Source organism: Leuciscus leuciscus (assembly GCF_965113295.1).
Source record: "Leuciscus leuciscus genome assembly, chromosome: 21".
Taxonomy (NCBI): domain Eukaryota; kingdom Metazoa; phylum Chordata; class Actinopteri; order Cypriniformes; family Leuciscidae; genus Leuciscus; species Leuciscus leuciscus.
In genome coordinates, this window is record NC_138745.1 from 27,029,309 (window position 1) to 27,046,420 (window position 17,112).

A 17,112-nucleotide genomic window follows, 5' to 3' on the forward strand; every position below is an offset into this window, starting at 1 on the left:
GTTTTTTTGTACCATAAACATCTTCCTCTTTGTTTTATAGAATTAAACTACCAACTACTGTACATTTAAGACTATATGTAAATGTAATTTAAAAAGTAACCTGTGTTGTATTTTAATTAAGATTTTCAGTGAATGTTGTCTTTATTTAAAAAATCTTAGTCTATCCATCTAACAAATTGTTGTTGTTGTTATTAAAAAAATTTAAATACAAAGGGTTTTAATTAATATTTTTTTTTATATATATATATATATATATATATATATATATATATATATATATATATATATATATATATATTTGTGGCATATTTAAAAATATATATATTTGTTAAATAATTTCCTATTTTTAGGATTATTTTTAATTTAGTGTTCAAAGTTAAAGCTGCAGTCCGTAACTTTTTTGGGGTTAAAAATTATCCAAAATAAATTGAGCAAATACATAACCAGCCAGTGTTCAAAACTATCTGCTTGCCTTAGCTTGATACAAAACGGTAAGCTTGTAATAATGCTTTTAATTCCAGTGATATTGATGGATTTCCGCAGGAAATCCAAGCATGTCTTTGCGTCATTACATCACATCTGTACACATAAAGAAGGAGTCTCGGCTAGTAGGCTATATTGCGTGTGAGGATGTTGGAGGTGGAGATTTATAGCCTTTTCTCACAGCACTTGATATAATTAAACGTATCAATTTGATGGCGGATCCAGAAAGGTTCAAACAACAATCACCAGTGAGAACTGGAGATTCACCTGTAGTACAATGCAAAAGACTTCGGACTTCAGAGTGGCTACAGAAAAAAAGAGACTGCAACCGGCCCATGCGAAAACAAAGATGAATATCGGAAGGGCATTAAATGTAGTCACGCAATGCTGATGTTGTTACCATTAACAATTTGAGAACAAAGTATAATTTGCGCGGTTTGACGTGATATGATAAGCGATCGTTAGATTTAATCAGTGCGATTTACTGCAATGCTTTTTTCCCCTTAGTTGGTCAGAACAAAAGTGGATATTACTTGTTCAGATGACATTTTCCAGTGAAAATTCTTATGTTGGTCATACTTCCAAAAAGTAGAATCTGTGATTCCGAATGACAGTTTCCACACCGGCGCGGTGACTGACAGCCGCACATTCTCCTCAAAACATTGGATTAATCCGCGCTGTGCCGTGCCGAGGCACAACCCACGTGAAGTTGATAATTCCGCGAATAACTGCAGTTGCAGATTTCGAACAGAGATGGCGACAAAGAGGAAAAACTACGGACTGCAGCTTTAAATATTCCAAATATAACTGTTATAATCTCAATATATTGTGCAACCCTAGTCTACATAATACTACACTCAAATATTTTTTGTACTTAACTCTTTTTTTGAACTACCCTCACTTCAGGGCAAACCTAAGAAGAATGAGAGTCTGTGGGGTGTGGCCTGCGGAGTGTTCAGAATGCTCCGGAAGAACTACGGCTGTGTGCGTGTGGATTTCACTCAGCCCTTCTCCCTGAAGGTTAGAGCAGCTCATATGCCACTTATTTCTCTGTTTGGCCGAATACATTGCAGATCTCTCCCCTAATGTCTGGATCTTGCTTCTCTGCCGCTTTAGGAGTACCTGGACACGCAGCGCAGTCGGCATCTCCAGGCCTCTCTCACGCTGGAGCAGATCCTTCTCCCCACCATCATCGCTGCACAGTACGACCTTTAGACTGCTAGCCACCAACATAATCATGTGGACTGCTGTTTATTATTGGTATGTAGAAAGATGTGTGTGGCTAATGGGATTGTGTTCAATTATATTTTTCTGTGCAGACCTGATCAGGCTGTTTTTAATGGAGAAGATGAGGATCATCTGAATTCTAGAGACTTGTCAGATGAACCCTGGAGGAGGCAGGTCATCAATAACCTGGCCAAGCACGTTCTCTTCAGTAAGGGCAATCTAAAGACCATGATGCATAAACAGTTTCTTGGGCAGTGGGGGATTGTTTTCAAGCACTGAGGGTGGTGGATTGGGCAAAATTGATGTTTATGTGGGATCAGCAGATTTATAATGAAAAATAGCAATACTGCTCATCTATCAATTGCCTGGAAAACCTGCTTCTATATCATGGTCTACAGAATCACTGACATTCAAAATCTGAAAACATGGGCTCATTGTTCAGAACAAGAAGCTACAAAAATCTTTTTCGAATATAATTGGCAAAGAATACCAACACATCTCACCCAACAGCTAGTGAGTGAATGTTTTATATATATATATATATATATATATATATATATATTGCAAAATTAGACGTTTCTCTGGATTTATTATTTATATGTATCTGAGTAAAATTAACATTTTTGATTTATTCCACAACACTGACAACATTTCTTCCAAAGTTCAAATACTAATTAAAACTGAGAAACTGCTCATTTTGCGGTGGTCTCTTATTTTTTTCCAGAGCTAATCTAAATAATAAATCTATATATATATATATATAAATGATATTTATTTAGATTTATTATTTAGATTTTTGGGTGAAATATGGCCCGGACACATTATGTATACTGCACCTGACAGTTTTTGTAGGTTACTGCTGGTCAGTCCTCACCATGGTGGCATGTTGTTCTTGGCCAATCACATTCCTCTGTGTTTGAACGCCCCCTGTTGGTGCGTTTTTTTCTTTTCTTTTCTTTTCTTTTTTTTTCTTTTTTGAGGACAGGACACCAGAGTATCGGCACTCTGAGGTGGAATTGCAGCTTGCTATTGAATGTTTAATATAGACTGTCATGAACCTAGTTTTCTGCTCTAAAGTCACACTGTTTTTCCCTCGTACAGCATTTCTCAGGGACCTTCAAATTTTTTTCAGCACACGGACAATGTCATGGAGTTTGTTGATCATGCAGTTATGAATTTAAATAGTGTCCCTTCATCAGAGCATTTAAAGGTGAAGTCAAGCGTGTAATTTCTGTGGAAATGACTTGCATGTGGACTGTTTTGCCACAGTGTTTACGGACACTTTTCTGGAAAGTTAACCTATGAATAGATCTAGTTATGTCTCTACATATTAAGCCTGGATTTTAACATTGAACAAAAATAACACTTGACCCTTAAGGGTCAGTCTCTGATTGATCGGCATCTCCTCCAGTTTGTTTCAGTTAAAGCACTTTCACTGTCAATACTTTTTGATCGCTGCCTTCTATGTTTCCCACAGCCGCCTGCAAGTCCTCAGCAATCATGTCCACTCACATCGTGGCCTGTCTCCTCCTGTATCGGCACAGACAGGTAAGTACCGTCCTCACTTCCTAAACAGCACGCACAATGGCAACCCTTCCTTCTTTGGCTTGGTTTTATTGGTTCATAACCATTGTATCAAATGGTTGCATTGGGCAGGGTGTACTGCTGTCCAAACTGGTGGAGGATTTCTTCAATATGAAGGAAGAGATCTTGTCACGGGACTTCGACCTGGGTTTTTCTGGGAACTCGGAGGACGTGGTCATGCACGCGCTCAGCCTTCTGGGAAACTGTGTGAACGTCACCAGCACCAACAGAAACACGGAGTTCATCATCGCCCCTAACTACACTGTGCCCGCACTCTTTGAGCTCAATTTCTACAGCAACGGCCTTTTCCATGTCTTCATTTCAGATGCCATTATAGGTAAAAGATCTGAGATGCCACGTGTCATAATTAATTTGCCACTCTAGGGTCTGTTTTTGATTCTGTCTGCAAATATTGTGAAGTTTTACTGGTATTTGTATCAGCTACTGAGGTTTTGGTATTATGACTACCCTAATACAAATATTGTGCACACACACTTTGGATGCATACCGAATTTTACAAAGACTGATGATACTTGGCTAAGGATGTCAAAACAGATGTAGCAATGATCGAAACTGTTTGTGTGCTAGCTTGCAGCGCGCTGGCCCTGCTGAGAGAGCAATCTGCAACTTCACTGAATGAGCAGAATTCTTCATCCACGCTGCTCAGTCAGGAGAGACTGATCCGCAGAGCTGCAGGCCTCTCCCACTTTCTGTCCAATGAGGTGGCAGTAGCGCTGGTATGCACTCACATCACTGTTACATAAGTTGCACCACCATCTAGTGGTTGAATATGGATATAGTATCTTTTTTTTTTTTTTATGCTTACTCGAAACTTTTCACTACATAAATCAACATTAAAAATGTACAATTTAAGTGAAATTCATTACAAAAAAATTATTTTATTTTCATGATTTAATGAAAATAATTATTTTCACTATAGACTAAAATAGCTTATTGTACTGTATAGGCTAGTGTATAATCACACTTTAACAATGGATTTGCTTGAGTTCAATTTTTGATACTTTCAAACTTTCATGTCCTTGATCTGTGTATGTTACAGGGATGTTCTTAATTGCGTTGTTCAAATTAAAGGGTTAATTCACCCAAAAAAATCTGTCATTAATTACTCACCCTCATGTTGTTCCATCCAAACCCATAAGACCTTCGTTCATATTCGTTATTACATTATTTTGATAATTGGCCAAAAAATAAATCTGTTAAATCTGATTCTGTTGCATAGAGATGAATGAAGAATAATATATTGATATATAAATGAAAATATTGATCTTCAAAAAGTTCATAAAGAGATCGTAAAACTAATCCATATGAATTTAGTGGTTTATTAAAAAAATTCCAAAAAGACACAATCGCTTTATATGATGAACAGATTTAATTTAGGCTTTTATTCACATATAAACATTGATCTGCGAACTTAAACAGAACCTCAACCGAACCTTCTTGACCCGCGAGAACAAACCTTAAGCTCATTGGTTCTTGTGGAAGCTCAAACATGATGTATAACACACGAGAATGAACCTCATGCTTGAGCTTCCGTTTACCATGTCTGATGTGTGCGTTGATAAATGTTTGAATAAAAGCCTAAATTAAATCTGTTCGTCATATAAAGCGATCATGTCTTTTTGGAAAATTTGGAATAAACCACTCAATTCATATGGATTTGTTTTACAATCTCTTTATGAATTTTTTGAAGTGTCAAAGTTTCAGTTGAGTAGCTGTCTATGGAGGCACAGAAAGCTCACAGATTTCATCAAAAATACCTTCATTTGTGTTCATAAGATGAGCGAAAGTATTGCGGGTTTGGAACGACATGAGCAATTTGACATCATTTTCATTTTTGGGTGAACCTTTAATACAATAACACGTACACAATAACACGTGACATAATCTTGATTACTAGCCCACATTTTTTAGATAACTAAGCTGAGAAGAACCATTGGGTCTCTAAAGAAAAACAGAGTGGTATTTAGGGCTGGGTATCGGTTGGGTTTTATCCGATACCAGTACCTACTCGGTATTTTTCAAACGGTTCCGGTGCTTAAACGGTTCTTAAACCGGTACTTAAGAAAACGAAACCGCACACACTTTATCAAAAAAATAATACCTGTGTGTGTTTTCTGAAAAGGATTTTCTGATTTCTGATTAAATAAAAAATTGTGCCGTTTAAAAGGCTACTGATGTAGCCGAAAACACTTAAGTTAAGATCAAAATTTTGTCTTCTCATATTATTTATATATATTATATATTATATTACGTATTATATATTATAGACTTTTACAAAACAGAGAAATATCTGACACTGAGCAGAAATATTTAACACACATAGTATAGCCTCATATAAATATACTTGATATACTTCATACTTGATATGTTGTTTATGTTTTTTTAAACCGATTATACTCATCAGTGGTTGTATATCAAGCAGGGACACTTTGTGTGCATTAGGCTATATTTTTTGATTTCACCAGAACTCTCCGCGCACATACTCATCTGAGACGCGAGCACACACACACACACACACACACACACACACACACACACACACACACACACACACACAAACTCACACAAACTCACGCACATACTCATCTGAGACGCGAGCACACACACACAAACTCGCGCACATACTCATCTGAGACGCGAGCACACACACAAACTCGCGCACATACTCATCTGAGACGCGAGCACACACACAAACTCTACACACACGAGACGCGCAGAACTCTCCGCGCACATACTCATCTGAGACGCGAGCTCACACACACACACAAACTCACGCACATACTCATCTGAGACGCGAGCACACACACACACACACACACACACACACACAAACTCACGCACATACTCATCTGAGACGCGAGCACGCACACACAAACTCTCCGCGCACATACTCATATAGATGACGCCTCATAAATAGATCGATCTCTGCAACGTATTGAAGCGCGTCCGCGTCCAACTTATTGAAGCGCGCGTGAAGAAAGTGCGGTGTGCGCGAGCCACAAGAATCCGCGCCACTGATCGCAGTGGCAACGAGCACTTTGATCATTTAAAAAAACACAGTTCAGCGCTAGATCGTCTCTTATTTAACAAACGAACTAAATGAATGCTCTGCTGGTTAACTGGATATGTTTTGTTATTGGATCATTCGTGCCGCGAGATGTTTTATAGGGGGCGGTGAAAAAAGTCAGGCACCGAAATCAGGCACCGAAAGTTGCGTTCTTATTCGGTCTCGATACTACCGATTACGTCGGAACCGGTTCTCTATTGGAACCGGGTTTCGGTACCCAACCCTAGTGGTATTCTTCTACACGGAGAATATCACAAACCCTTTCGAGAAATGGAAATTTCACCCCAAAACCAAAGGGGAGGAAACATTCAATTTAAATTTTATTTTGCATAAAGAAAATGTAATCTACTAAAACCGCTTCACCCAACGGCTCTATGTATCACTACACAACACCCCTAGCAACCACTATTAGCAACTTAAACATATGTTTGATCTCACTAGCTACGTTTACATGGACACAATCGGAATGAAATCAATCCGATTGATGAATCCGAACAGGGTGTTTACATGAATGATAAATAAAGTAATCGGGTTGATGTGCGCGTTTATATGTCACAAGTTTAAAATCGGATCTGATGTTTTGACATGCGCACACTGCACGAATATACAGTTTCCCGCTTTTCGCGCATAAATATTCTCCTCTATTGGTTCTTTACGTAATATTAATTCGTCTCTGGTCATAATTTAGAGCATATTTACCATTTTGCCGTGCTGCTTATTGATCACGCAGTAAAAATGCCCCTCCCCGCGGCCAAAACCAGTCGTCTGTGGATGAGAATCCAAAACAAGGACTGGTGGGACGTTGTCCTGCTTCACTTCACAGACGCGCGAGTGAAATGAGAATTTTAGAATGACGGGAAACTTATTTATATGACACTTTATTAAACAGAAAGAACAGAAAGAACAGCTCGTTCCGCGCGTCATACGTCATTACGCTAGTTAACGTCATTGCACATGCGCAGTCCTTTCAGTTTCGGTTTTCAATCCGATCAAGTGTTTACATGTTCTCTCGATCGGATTACAAAAGGGATAAACCACCCCTTTCAATCCGATCGAAATTTCATTCGGATCGAGCTCAATCGGATCAGTTAAGGTGTTTACATGAAGGTTTTTTAGTCCGATTGAGCCGTCAATCCGATTATAAGTGTCCATGTAAACGCAGCTACTGATATTGTTCATTGAAGCTTATAGAGCAGAGTATTGTGAGAGATCGAGTAAGCGAGTTCACCTGTATTTACAGTAGATATAGCATTTCAGGTCAGTCCTATATTCATAATAGAAGAATCCGTTTGATTGTCTGATTGCTGCGATATCTTGTCCTTTTAACAGTTAAGGGGTTTTCCCATGGCCTAGTCATTTGTCAGTTGCGTCTTGCTTTTCAGTGTTCACAAGTTTGAGTCCTTTCACTGGAAAAGTCTTCACTACTGACTGACACACTCATAAAGAATCCCGCTTCGCGTCATGCCTAACAATGCCCTTCAGCCGTGACTTATTCATGATACAGCACAGTATTGTGTGTTTCTTATTATATTCAAGGATTTGTGCTGTATTAAAATGTTTTACTTGTATACAAATGTATATATACTTTTCATTCACGTTCCAGTAATGAACATTGTGGGGTAAAATGTGCTTAGTTTATACACACAAGCAAGATTGCTGATTCATGTTTCAATTTGATAAAGAAATACAAATTTTATTCATTGAAGTGTATTTATGTTGTCTTTACTTTCTATAGCCTTGTCAGACTTTGTACCAGGTCTTCCATGATGCAATCACCAGGTTAATTCAGTATGGTGTGCTTACTGTAGCTGAGGTGAGCTTTGTCAACTCCTTTGTCTTGTTGCTTATTTATCTTTTCTTTTCTTTTCTTTTTTTATTTAAAGCTACAGTACTTAATGGAAAAATGCCATCACAGACCATATAATGTTTGAATGATGCTGTGAGATTTCTGTAAATTCCTTGAGTATCCGCGTTGATAGACACTCAGGCTTATTTCTAATTTGAGACTTAATATTTTGCTATTGGCTTATTCTAATTACCAATTCATTATTGACTTTATCAATCAATGAAAGTACATGTACAGCTAGGTTTTCTTTTTTGGGAAATACAACACATCCAATAATATTAGTTCATAATATTAATAATATTTGTGAGTCAATCATTAATTAACAATAAGAATTCAATAACTGACTGAAATTCATCTTTGTGTTCAGGAGGACCAGGAGGAGTTGAGCCCGTCTGAGGAGCCTTGGCCCAAGAAGTTTCCAGAGACTCTTTCTTGGCGAAGTGATGAAGAAGATGAAGACAGTGACTTTGGAGATGAACAGAGAGACCGTTACCTAAAGGTAAATATAATACTGCAGGTATCGCCGTGGTCGTGGTCGTGGCCAGCATTTACCCGCTATATCTCTATAGTTACCATAATCTTCGCAGCTTTAAAAAAAAAAAGTCATCATTCCTAATGCCGAAACAGCCAATCCGAGTCAGAGTAGGGCAGAATTGTTTTCGAAGTATTTTACAGCGCGAGTTTGACAACTGGACACACTGCCGAACAAAGAACCGCACGTCAGAAAGCAAGCCTGAGGTAAGTTAGCTCACAATGTTAACTGTCCTGTCAGATACAGACAGCGATGTTGCCAATGTCATTATTTTGACATAGAAGAGGGCGGGATAATATTGCGAGCGGGCGCCGTGAGCGCTGAGCGAGCAGGAACGAGTTTTAGTGAGTTGTCGTCGAAAAAGATGGATAACGCAAAAAAGCTGTCGGGGGCTAAAAATAGAAAAAGAAAGAGGGGAAAGGAGATGGCATGTCAATTGATGCGACAGCAGCTAAATAAGTGGATGGTGAAAGGCTACAGGTAGGATTTTGTTTTGTGTGACGTCCTGGCACGTAACGTTAGGCTAATGCCATCGGGACTACCGGGAGATTCCCGGTGGGCTGACGTGCTTTTCGGGCCGATACATCTCATACTTTTTTGTTTTGTTTTTTGTCTTAACGGCTCATAAAACTCGTACATCGGCGGCCCATTCGTTTTGTTTTGCTTAATTGGCGGCGCTGGGTTAGTGCGTAATTAGTGTGTAATGCATTGGTCAAAAAACAGTCAGCGTTAGTTTTTTTTCTGACACCCCATGAAACACGTAGATCAGCGGCACATTGGTTCTTTTCTTGATTGACACTGGGCTAGCCCAATCACATCTTTAATGTGAAGTATAGAAATATACTCTTTCAAGTATAGAAATTAGTACAGAACTAATTATGAAAGTTTCCTTTATTTTTCAGTGCATTTGTTTTACAATATATGGCTATTACTATCATGGGATTAATATAATAACTATTATTATGTATTAGTAACAGGGATATATGTTGATTGGATTGGATTTTTTGCTGCCGCAGCCTTCTCACCTTTTTTACCCCTGACCTGTTTTCATGCCTGATTCATGGGTGAGCTAATGTATTAAAGTTTTATTACCGTTACTGTGGACTGAAGCGGGGCCGAGAGCCGAGGGCATTTTACTTTGCTGTTTTTATTATGCTTATATGCTGCAGTCTTTCGCTGCCGCTCCTTTCGTTTTGTTGTTTATGCATATTTTACGATTAAAGTTACGTTTAACGTCCGCCTCCTCCTTCCCTGTACTTGAACTTTGTTACTGTTACGTTGGATCACTTAAATTCACATTATTTTATTTTATTGGAATGAAAAAGCTACAAGTGTTGAATTACTACTTATACAGGTCGCTTTATTTGACGAATTACAATTGTGGGGTAATGCAGCGCTGTTTTACTGGCCAAACAATCATAGTAAAAATACATTAGAGTGTGTTGAAAGTTATGTCTTAACGTTCATTTCATTTCATTTCATTTATTTATTTATAAAGCACAAATAAACACAACTGACGTTGACCACTGTGCTGTACAAGTTAATAAATATAAAACAAAACCACACACAAAACATTAATGACAGACAATAAAACACTATAGTTTGGGTTTAGCGAGATAAAAAATTATGAGTGAAATGCAAGAGTAAATAAATAAGACTGTAGTTTAGATTTAAATTCATAAACAGACGTGGCAGACCTCACAGATAAGGGAAGACTGTTCCACATCCTAGGACCGGCCACTGAAAAAGCACGATCGCCTCGCAACTTCAGTCTTGATCTTGGATATGACAGTATAATGCTGTCTGAGGATCGCAAGCATCTTGTTGACTTTTTCACATTTATAAGATCTGACAAATAGGATGGTGCCATACCAATCAAAACCTTAAAAACTAACAACAAAATTTTAAATTCAACTCTATAACACACTGGCAACGTTACTCTGTGCTTTCGCTCTGTGGCTGGTATGAGACATTTGTTGCAATCTAGATCGAAATTAGAATATTATCTTAATAAAAGCTGGATGACTTGTGTTGCTAAATGGCATGTAGTTAATTTTAAAATGTATTGTATGGTGGAGAAAATGCTGTATTACCATTCCTACAAATAAAACTCTTTTTGATTTATGCTTTGTTAGCCAGTTGACAAAATAGCATTTTCTCAGTTACAAGCATGTTACTCGCGGTAAATCTAGAAAATGAGATACAAACAATAAGACTAAACATGTTGGGCTATATAAGAATGATTAGTTTTCTGTCGATAAAGATATCCTAACAGTTGCTCACCTGTCTAACAAAACGCATAATATATTAAAGCGTCTTTAGTGTTTCCATGGTTTCTACGGATGTTGAACCAGAAATCAGAGTAAGGCGGATATGACATCATTGAAATACGCCACTGTGACAGGGGTCGTTACACTGGTTAAAACAGCTGATTTCTCTGGATTTAAACATTGTAAACATTTGTGATAATATCAGTGCACTAGTCAACAAAATAACACTGTTCTTGTGTTTTTTGGATATTTTAATCCAAAAATCTTGCAAATTGTGCCTTTAAAACAAATAGAACAAAAGCTTTTTGACCTATTTATTTAGCCTATTGCAGCAAAGAATGAGATCATTCTCCACATTGAAGATGATTGCCAAAGTATGACGATTTATGAAAGTGTCTATATTTCAGGTATTTAAAAAATTTCCCCTGTAGAACAGTGCACCACTATAAAACAAAGTTGATGCATGGTTTCATAACTCTTTTGAAATCCCCTCATTAAACATTTTAGAAGAAATATATGCCATTACATATTATTAAACCCCACTGTGCTGTTTTTTATTTTATGTTAGGTGAGCCCATCAGCTGAGCACCAGGAATTTTATACTTTTCTGCAGAGGATTCTCACTCCAGTGCTGGAGGCCTACAGTTGTGCCGCTATCTTTGTACACAACCTGAGTTCGCCCATGTCCGAGAGAGAGTACACGTATCAGCTTTTCAAGTATCTGCTGACGCGCACAGAGAGAGGAGTGGCTGCATATGGTAAGCCACTCTCAGTTTCAGTGTGTTCTACTATGGAAGCTTGTTTCTCCACTACCACCGTAGAGGAAATTCAAGACATTTCCCCCCCCCCTTAAATCTTTCCGTGCCTTGGCATCAATCATTTTCCATAATCATCATCATCAATCATTTTTATAAATGCTATTTTTAAAACATTTTCTTTTCTTGCATCATGGTTCCAATCTGATTGTTTGATAAGCTCTTTGTGCTAGAATCTTGTATGAAGGGTGCTCTATAAAATGAATGTATTAATATTCATGACATTGATGGGAATGTATTTGTTTGTTTGTATGTTTTGTAGGAGAGAGTGCCACACACTGCCTCGTGAAGAACACAGTGAGAACATTTAAAGAGCTGGGGGTGAGAGAGCCGTCCTCTAGCATTTACTGCTAACTCACAGATCTAAACCACTGACATGCAAAATATTAGAATTGGACTCAATGTGCCATGTTGACGCTCTTATTGCATGCCTATTTAATGCATTTGAATGGTAGATTATCAGTGAATAACACAAAGCTATCGTATGACTTAAAAAATGACTTGTGTTCCATGGATAAAAAACAAAAAAGTGAGGGTCAGTAAATGATTTTGAACTAATAAACCTTTAATGTTGCTCTTGCAAAGCAATACTGCATTTAAATGTATTTGTTATTCAATGTTTAATATATAGATATAAAAAAAAATTTGTTAATTAAAATAAAGCTGAAATAAAAAAATATTCAATTAAAATTTGAAATTAAAATTGTAATAATTTAATAATTAATTTTAAATATATTTTAATGTAAAATTTAAATGACTAAAACTAAAATCAGGCTAAATAGAAATATTGAAATATAAAAATGACAAGCACATAAAATTACTAAAAGTATAGTTAAAACTGAAAATATAAAAAGAAAGCTAATTCAGAATATGAATAAATACTACAATAGTTTATAGGGAATGCTAAAATAACACGCACAGCTTTTAAAATTATTGACGATTGTTTTTTACTTTTTTTTCATAAACATTTAACAAAATGTTTGATTTCAAGTTGAATTTTAAAACAGTACAATTTTAAGATTAGCCGTTTATCAGGTATAACATGAAAATAACATTGGTGTATATCTAAAAGACCGAAATGAGAGAATGAAAGAAAGAGAGATCCAATGGTCTAAATGATTTAAAACAAGAAAATAAACTGAATGTGCACTTGCTGTTCTTTGTCTTTGTAATTACATCCTGTCCTATTCTCCCCCACCCCCCACCCCTGTCTGAAGTACTTCTTGTGCAAGTAGTTAACTAATCATGCTATTTGTGATTCACAGGTGCTTAAAGAAAGACGAGAAGGTGGTGTGTGCAGTCTGGAGCTGAGCAGTTCTTTCTTACCTCAGGCCAACAGGAACAAACTCCTGCAGTACATTCTGGGTTTCAGTCTGCTGTGACATCAACGCAGCTGTGCTGCTCTCCACCCCACTCAAGGGCTTTTTACTGGCTTATCATGACTGTCAAAGGTGCTACTCTAAGGAAAGCTTTACCTGGAAGTGCCTTCACCAAACGCCTCATACTAGACTTATAAGTTTGTCTTCCCTTCACTATAAAACCACTTATGCAGTCTTCAATACACTAGTAGTTATGTCAGCCCTCTTGTTTACTAGAAGCTTACACACACACACACACACACACACACACACACACACACACACAATACTGTACCAGTTCTGCCAGTGAAAGCCCTTGTTTTTGAGCTAAATCAGGGGTCTTTATAGCTCTGAATGTTAATATGGACTCAGACAGTTTGGTTTTAGTTTTTAACTTAGATCAGTACATGAATGTCACCTTCAGTTTTAGCAAATTCCCATCATCGGGATGACGGCTAGTGTATGGAAATCTTTAAAAAAGGGCATTTAATTTTTCTTTTTAACCACTTGTTCTGTCAGAGCATGTAAAGAAATTGTCATTCTCTGTACTTTATCTTAAGGCAGAGAACAGAAAGTCTATGTATATTATCTGTTAATAGCAACCAAGTGAAAAGGAAATAGTGACTCATTCTGAAAATCGTGCAGCAAACTTCTAAATAGTTACTGAGAAATCTGAGCCATGAAATCGTGTCGATAAGGTCATGTTTACTCACGATTGGATGTCCATGACAGATAGTTAGTTACAGCTATAATATTGTGTAATACAACAAACAGTAGATTCATGTAATGGTTTTAGCAGGCCTGGAGGATCTTGAGGCCATCGACTAGGCGAGGAACGTTACTGGAAACAGAGCTTGAATGCTTCTACTTGGCTGACCATCACTAGATCTAATTTGTAATATTTGGAGGAGGTTCTGTTGCTGCCAAGAATTTTTATTCCCTCCTCAGTTACTGGTATATTTTATTTTGGAGTTAAGATCCTCGGCAGCAAGTCTACTGTAGCGTGTGTGCATGTGTGCAATATGTCTGTAGTATGTGAATTAAACTGTATTTATGCCACAGATCTGTCTCAAAGCACAAAATAACCATAATTCAGATAAAGGCATGTTGCCTTAACCACTTACTCAACAAGTGCAATATTTTGTTGGCTGTAGTTTGACTCAAAAGGTAAACGTTGAGGATACCCTGTACGGTCCCAAAACTACAATTGTAATACAGTCTTTATTAGCTGCTGTTTCAAAAACCTTTTCTGCTGATTTATCATTTCCAGCTTAGTTTGTCATGTGTTTTGCATTATCCCCGAATATGATCGCATGCTTGTTTTGACAAAGTCGTTGAAGAGAACTCCTTTGTGCGTCAGCCTGTAGATGTTGCTACGCAATGGACCTGTTTTTACTGTGAAAGAATGTAGTTGGCAGACATACACACATTACGTAGGCTACTGGGAGACTTTGAAATAAGATCCGGGGTTCCCATGCTCATGGAAAAATCTGGAAGTGTCAAGGTATTTCAAGGCTGTGAGTTCCAGGGCTAGGAAAATCGTGGAATTTTACATCAGTGCGTATAAATTAATTAAATTAAATATAAATGCTCGGCCGTAACATGTAAAAATCCTTATCCAGTAATCCTCAACTACAGGAAAAGTCAGGGAAATTGGTCAAAAGTTGTGAAAATCCTGATAACAGTATAATAGAATATATAAGCTAATGTGTCACGTGAGAACTGCTCAAAACGCTGAATATATAATGGGTTTGAAGCGATATTGAAAATGTTTTTGAGATCATTGAATAAAAGCTGTGAAGGTTAGTTACATTTTAAAATGAAAAAAGCATCTTGTTTATTATACACAAGGCATTTTTGGACAAAATAGTTGCTCTGTCTGTCAGTATGGCCTCAAACAATAAGGTTAAAATGGCAATACAATGGCTCTTCTGAATGGAATAATAGCTTACTACTTGTTAAATATTGCGCAGTATATATTGGATACTAACTACCTATTAATCATTTGGATTTATTCCACATTTTAAAACTGACCATCAGATTGCATAATAAATGAAAAAAATATTTTCAATTTGTAATCATTGTAAAGGCAGTCTAATCAAATAAACCGAGAAATGAAAAAAAAAAAAAAAATCACAGCTAATGTTATTTACCATTCATTTGAAACATATTGTAAATGCATTGCATTGTGAGATGTAGTGCTCCACGCCATAATCTCTCCTATATGATGCTCAATAGGTCACCTGGCTATTCTATGCATACTATAGTGCAGCAATAGTAGGCCTAACAGTAGTAGTAGGCCTAATAGTGCTATTCTGAATATAGCCAATGTTTTTGAGTCAAGGGAGGCAGAATAGATCAAGTATGTGATTCCTAACTCTTCTCTACAGTGTGTGAATGTGTTCAATTAGCACTGAAGATTGTATTTTTGAAATTGATATGACTATAAACAGCCACATGCATTAATCTCTCCCGGACAGCAATAAGACATTTATCATAAGTCCCCCCGTCCATTAACGCTGTTGTCATATTACTCTCAGTCTCAACCCAACTGGATTGTTGATAATTGCTCAATTTATCAAGAGATCCCATTTGTGCTGTGAACAATATAGATTTGAGGTGTTATTTTAAACCAGTCCCAGTCACATTTAATGTTCTGATATCAAATAATGTGTTTGTTTTCCTCAACATTTTTAAATCAGCTTTGTATATAATTTAGTTTCTATCCCACAGTTGTCTTGTGGGATGGGTGAGTTTACTAAATCAAACTCTGTTTGGTTGTCTTTTGGTTAACCTCTGATGATTCTTAACAAAACGCTGTAAATCTGCAGACAGAATGCTGTTTATGAATGCCTTTATTCTGTTCAACAGTTTTGTTTGGCATGTTTTCTGAGTGATGTGTCATTTAGTGCAAGGTTTCCCAAACTGGGGTTTATGAGTTGTCCAAAAGCTAATGAAATCATATAAATGTAAAAAAAAATAAAAGAAATCATTTAAAAAAAGAAGAACAGAATTAAAAAAAAAAAAAAGAAGAAGAAAAAAAGAAAATGTTTGGGAATCCCTGTTTTAGTGCATAATGTTGGAGGGGAACAATAACATTGAGGTCATACTCATTTTTTCTGTGAAGCATATTCATGCACTGTTATGCACTATGAAATAAATGAATGTTAACAAATAGTAAACTTAATTTTCTATGTCTGAGTAAAGTTACTTTGGATGATTTAATGCACAGTTCACCATAACTAAATGTTGTCATCACACAATACTGTGCGGTGTAGATGCCATTGTTTTTCTTAACATCTGACAGAAATTTCACATCTAAAGGCCCGGGTATTCTTCATTTTCAGCGTTCCACTCCGTCTCGCGCACAGTTGAGTGCGCTTCAAAGTATACTCTTTTGTCCGTGAGTGCGGAAAGACGCATTCGGCGCGTGTGCACTGTCTAGTGGACTTTGTTTTCAAGCGCCCAAGTCGCTCGCACATGCGCTGTTCTGACTAGCACATCGTCCTCGCGTACACAAAAAAAATGGGCTGCACGCGGACCCACCTGATAACGAAAATTACATCACGCGGACCAACGTGGAACGCGGATGGCCAAACTATACTTTGGGATTTATTGTCAAATATTATTAGTCCAAAACCACAATATCCATACAATAATACCATTTATAGTCCTCATAAACTCATACTTCAATTATTGTCATTATTATCCCCAGTCTCGCTCGTTTCTCAATGTCAGTGCTGCGTAAAAAAAGAAAGGTTTAAGCCAGCATAAACTGATATGCTGGATTTAGTGGTCTCGTTAGCTATCAAGTCTCCCAGACTGACGAGCTGGTAAACTCCTAAAAACCCTCCAAAACCAGCCAGGCTAGGAGCATGCTAAGACCTGCAAGCTAATTTAAGCTTATTC

General features: G+C 37.2%; 1 protein-coding gene across 2 annotated transcripts in view; it reads left to right on the forward strand.

Moving 5' to 3' along the window:
- gpam (glycerol-3-phosphate acyltransferase, mitochondrial) overlaps window positions 1–16,390 on the forward strand; it is a 32,426-nt gene extending 16,036 nt beyond the window's left edge. For both annotated transcript variants that reach the window (XM_082151280.1, XM_082151279.1), the window contains exons 11-21: window positions 1,390–1,503; window positions 1,600–1,685; window positions 1,803–1,918; window positions 3,188–3,258; window positions 3,367–3,631; window positions 3,883–4,031; window positions 8,118–8,195; window positions 8,596–8,727; window positions 11,599–11,788; window positions 12,108–12,166; window positions 13,111–16,390. In XM_082151280.1, the coding sequence (XP_082007406.1) occupies window positions 1,390–1,503; window positions 1,600–1,685; window positions 1,803–1,918; window positions 3,188–3,258; window positions 3,367–3,631; window positions 3,883–4,031; window positions 8,118–8,195; window positions 8,596–8,727; window positions 11,599–11,788; window positions 12,108–12,166; window positions 13,111–13,227 (1,377 nt within the window). In that variant the 3' untranslated portion in view covers window positions 13,228–16,390. The remainder of the gene's footprint in view (window positions 1–1,389; window positions 1,504–1,599; window positions 1,686–1,802; window positions 1,919–3,187; window positions 3,259–3,366; window positions 3,632–3,882; window positions 4,032–8,117; window positions 8,196–8,595; window positions 8,728–11,598; window positions 11,789–12,107; window positions 12,167–13,110) is intronic.
- Window positions 16,391–17,112: the final 722 nt, after the last annotated feature.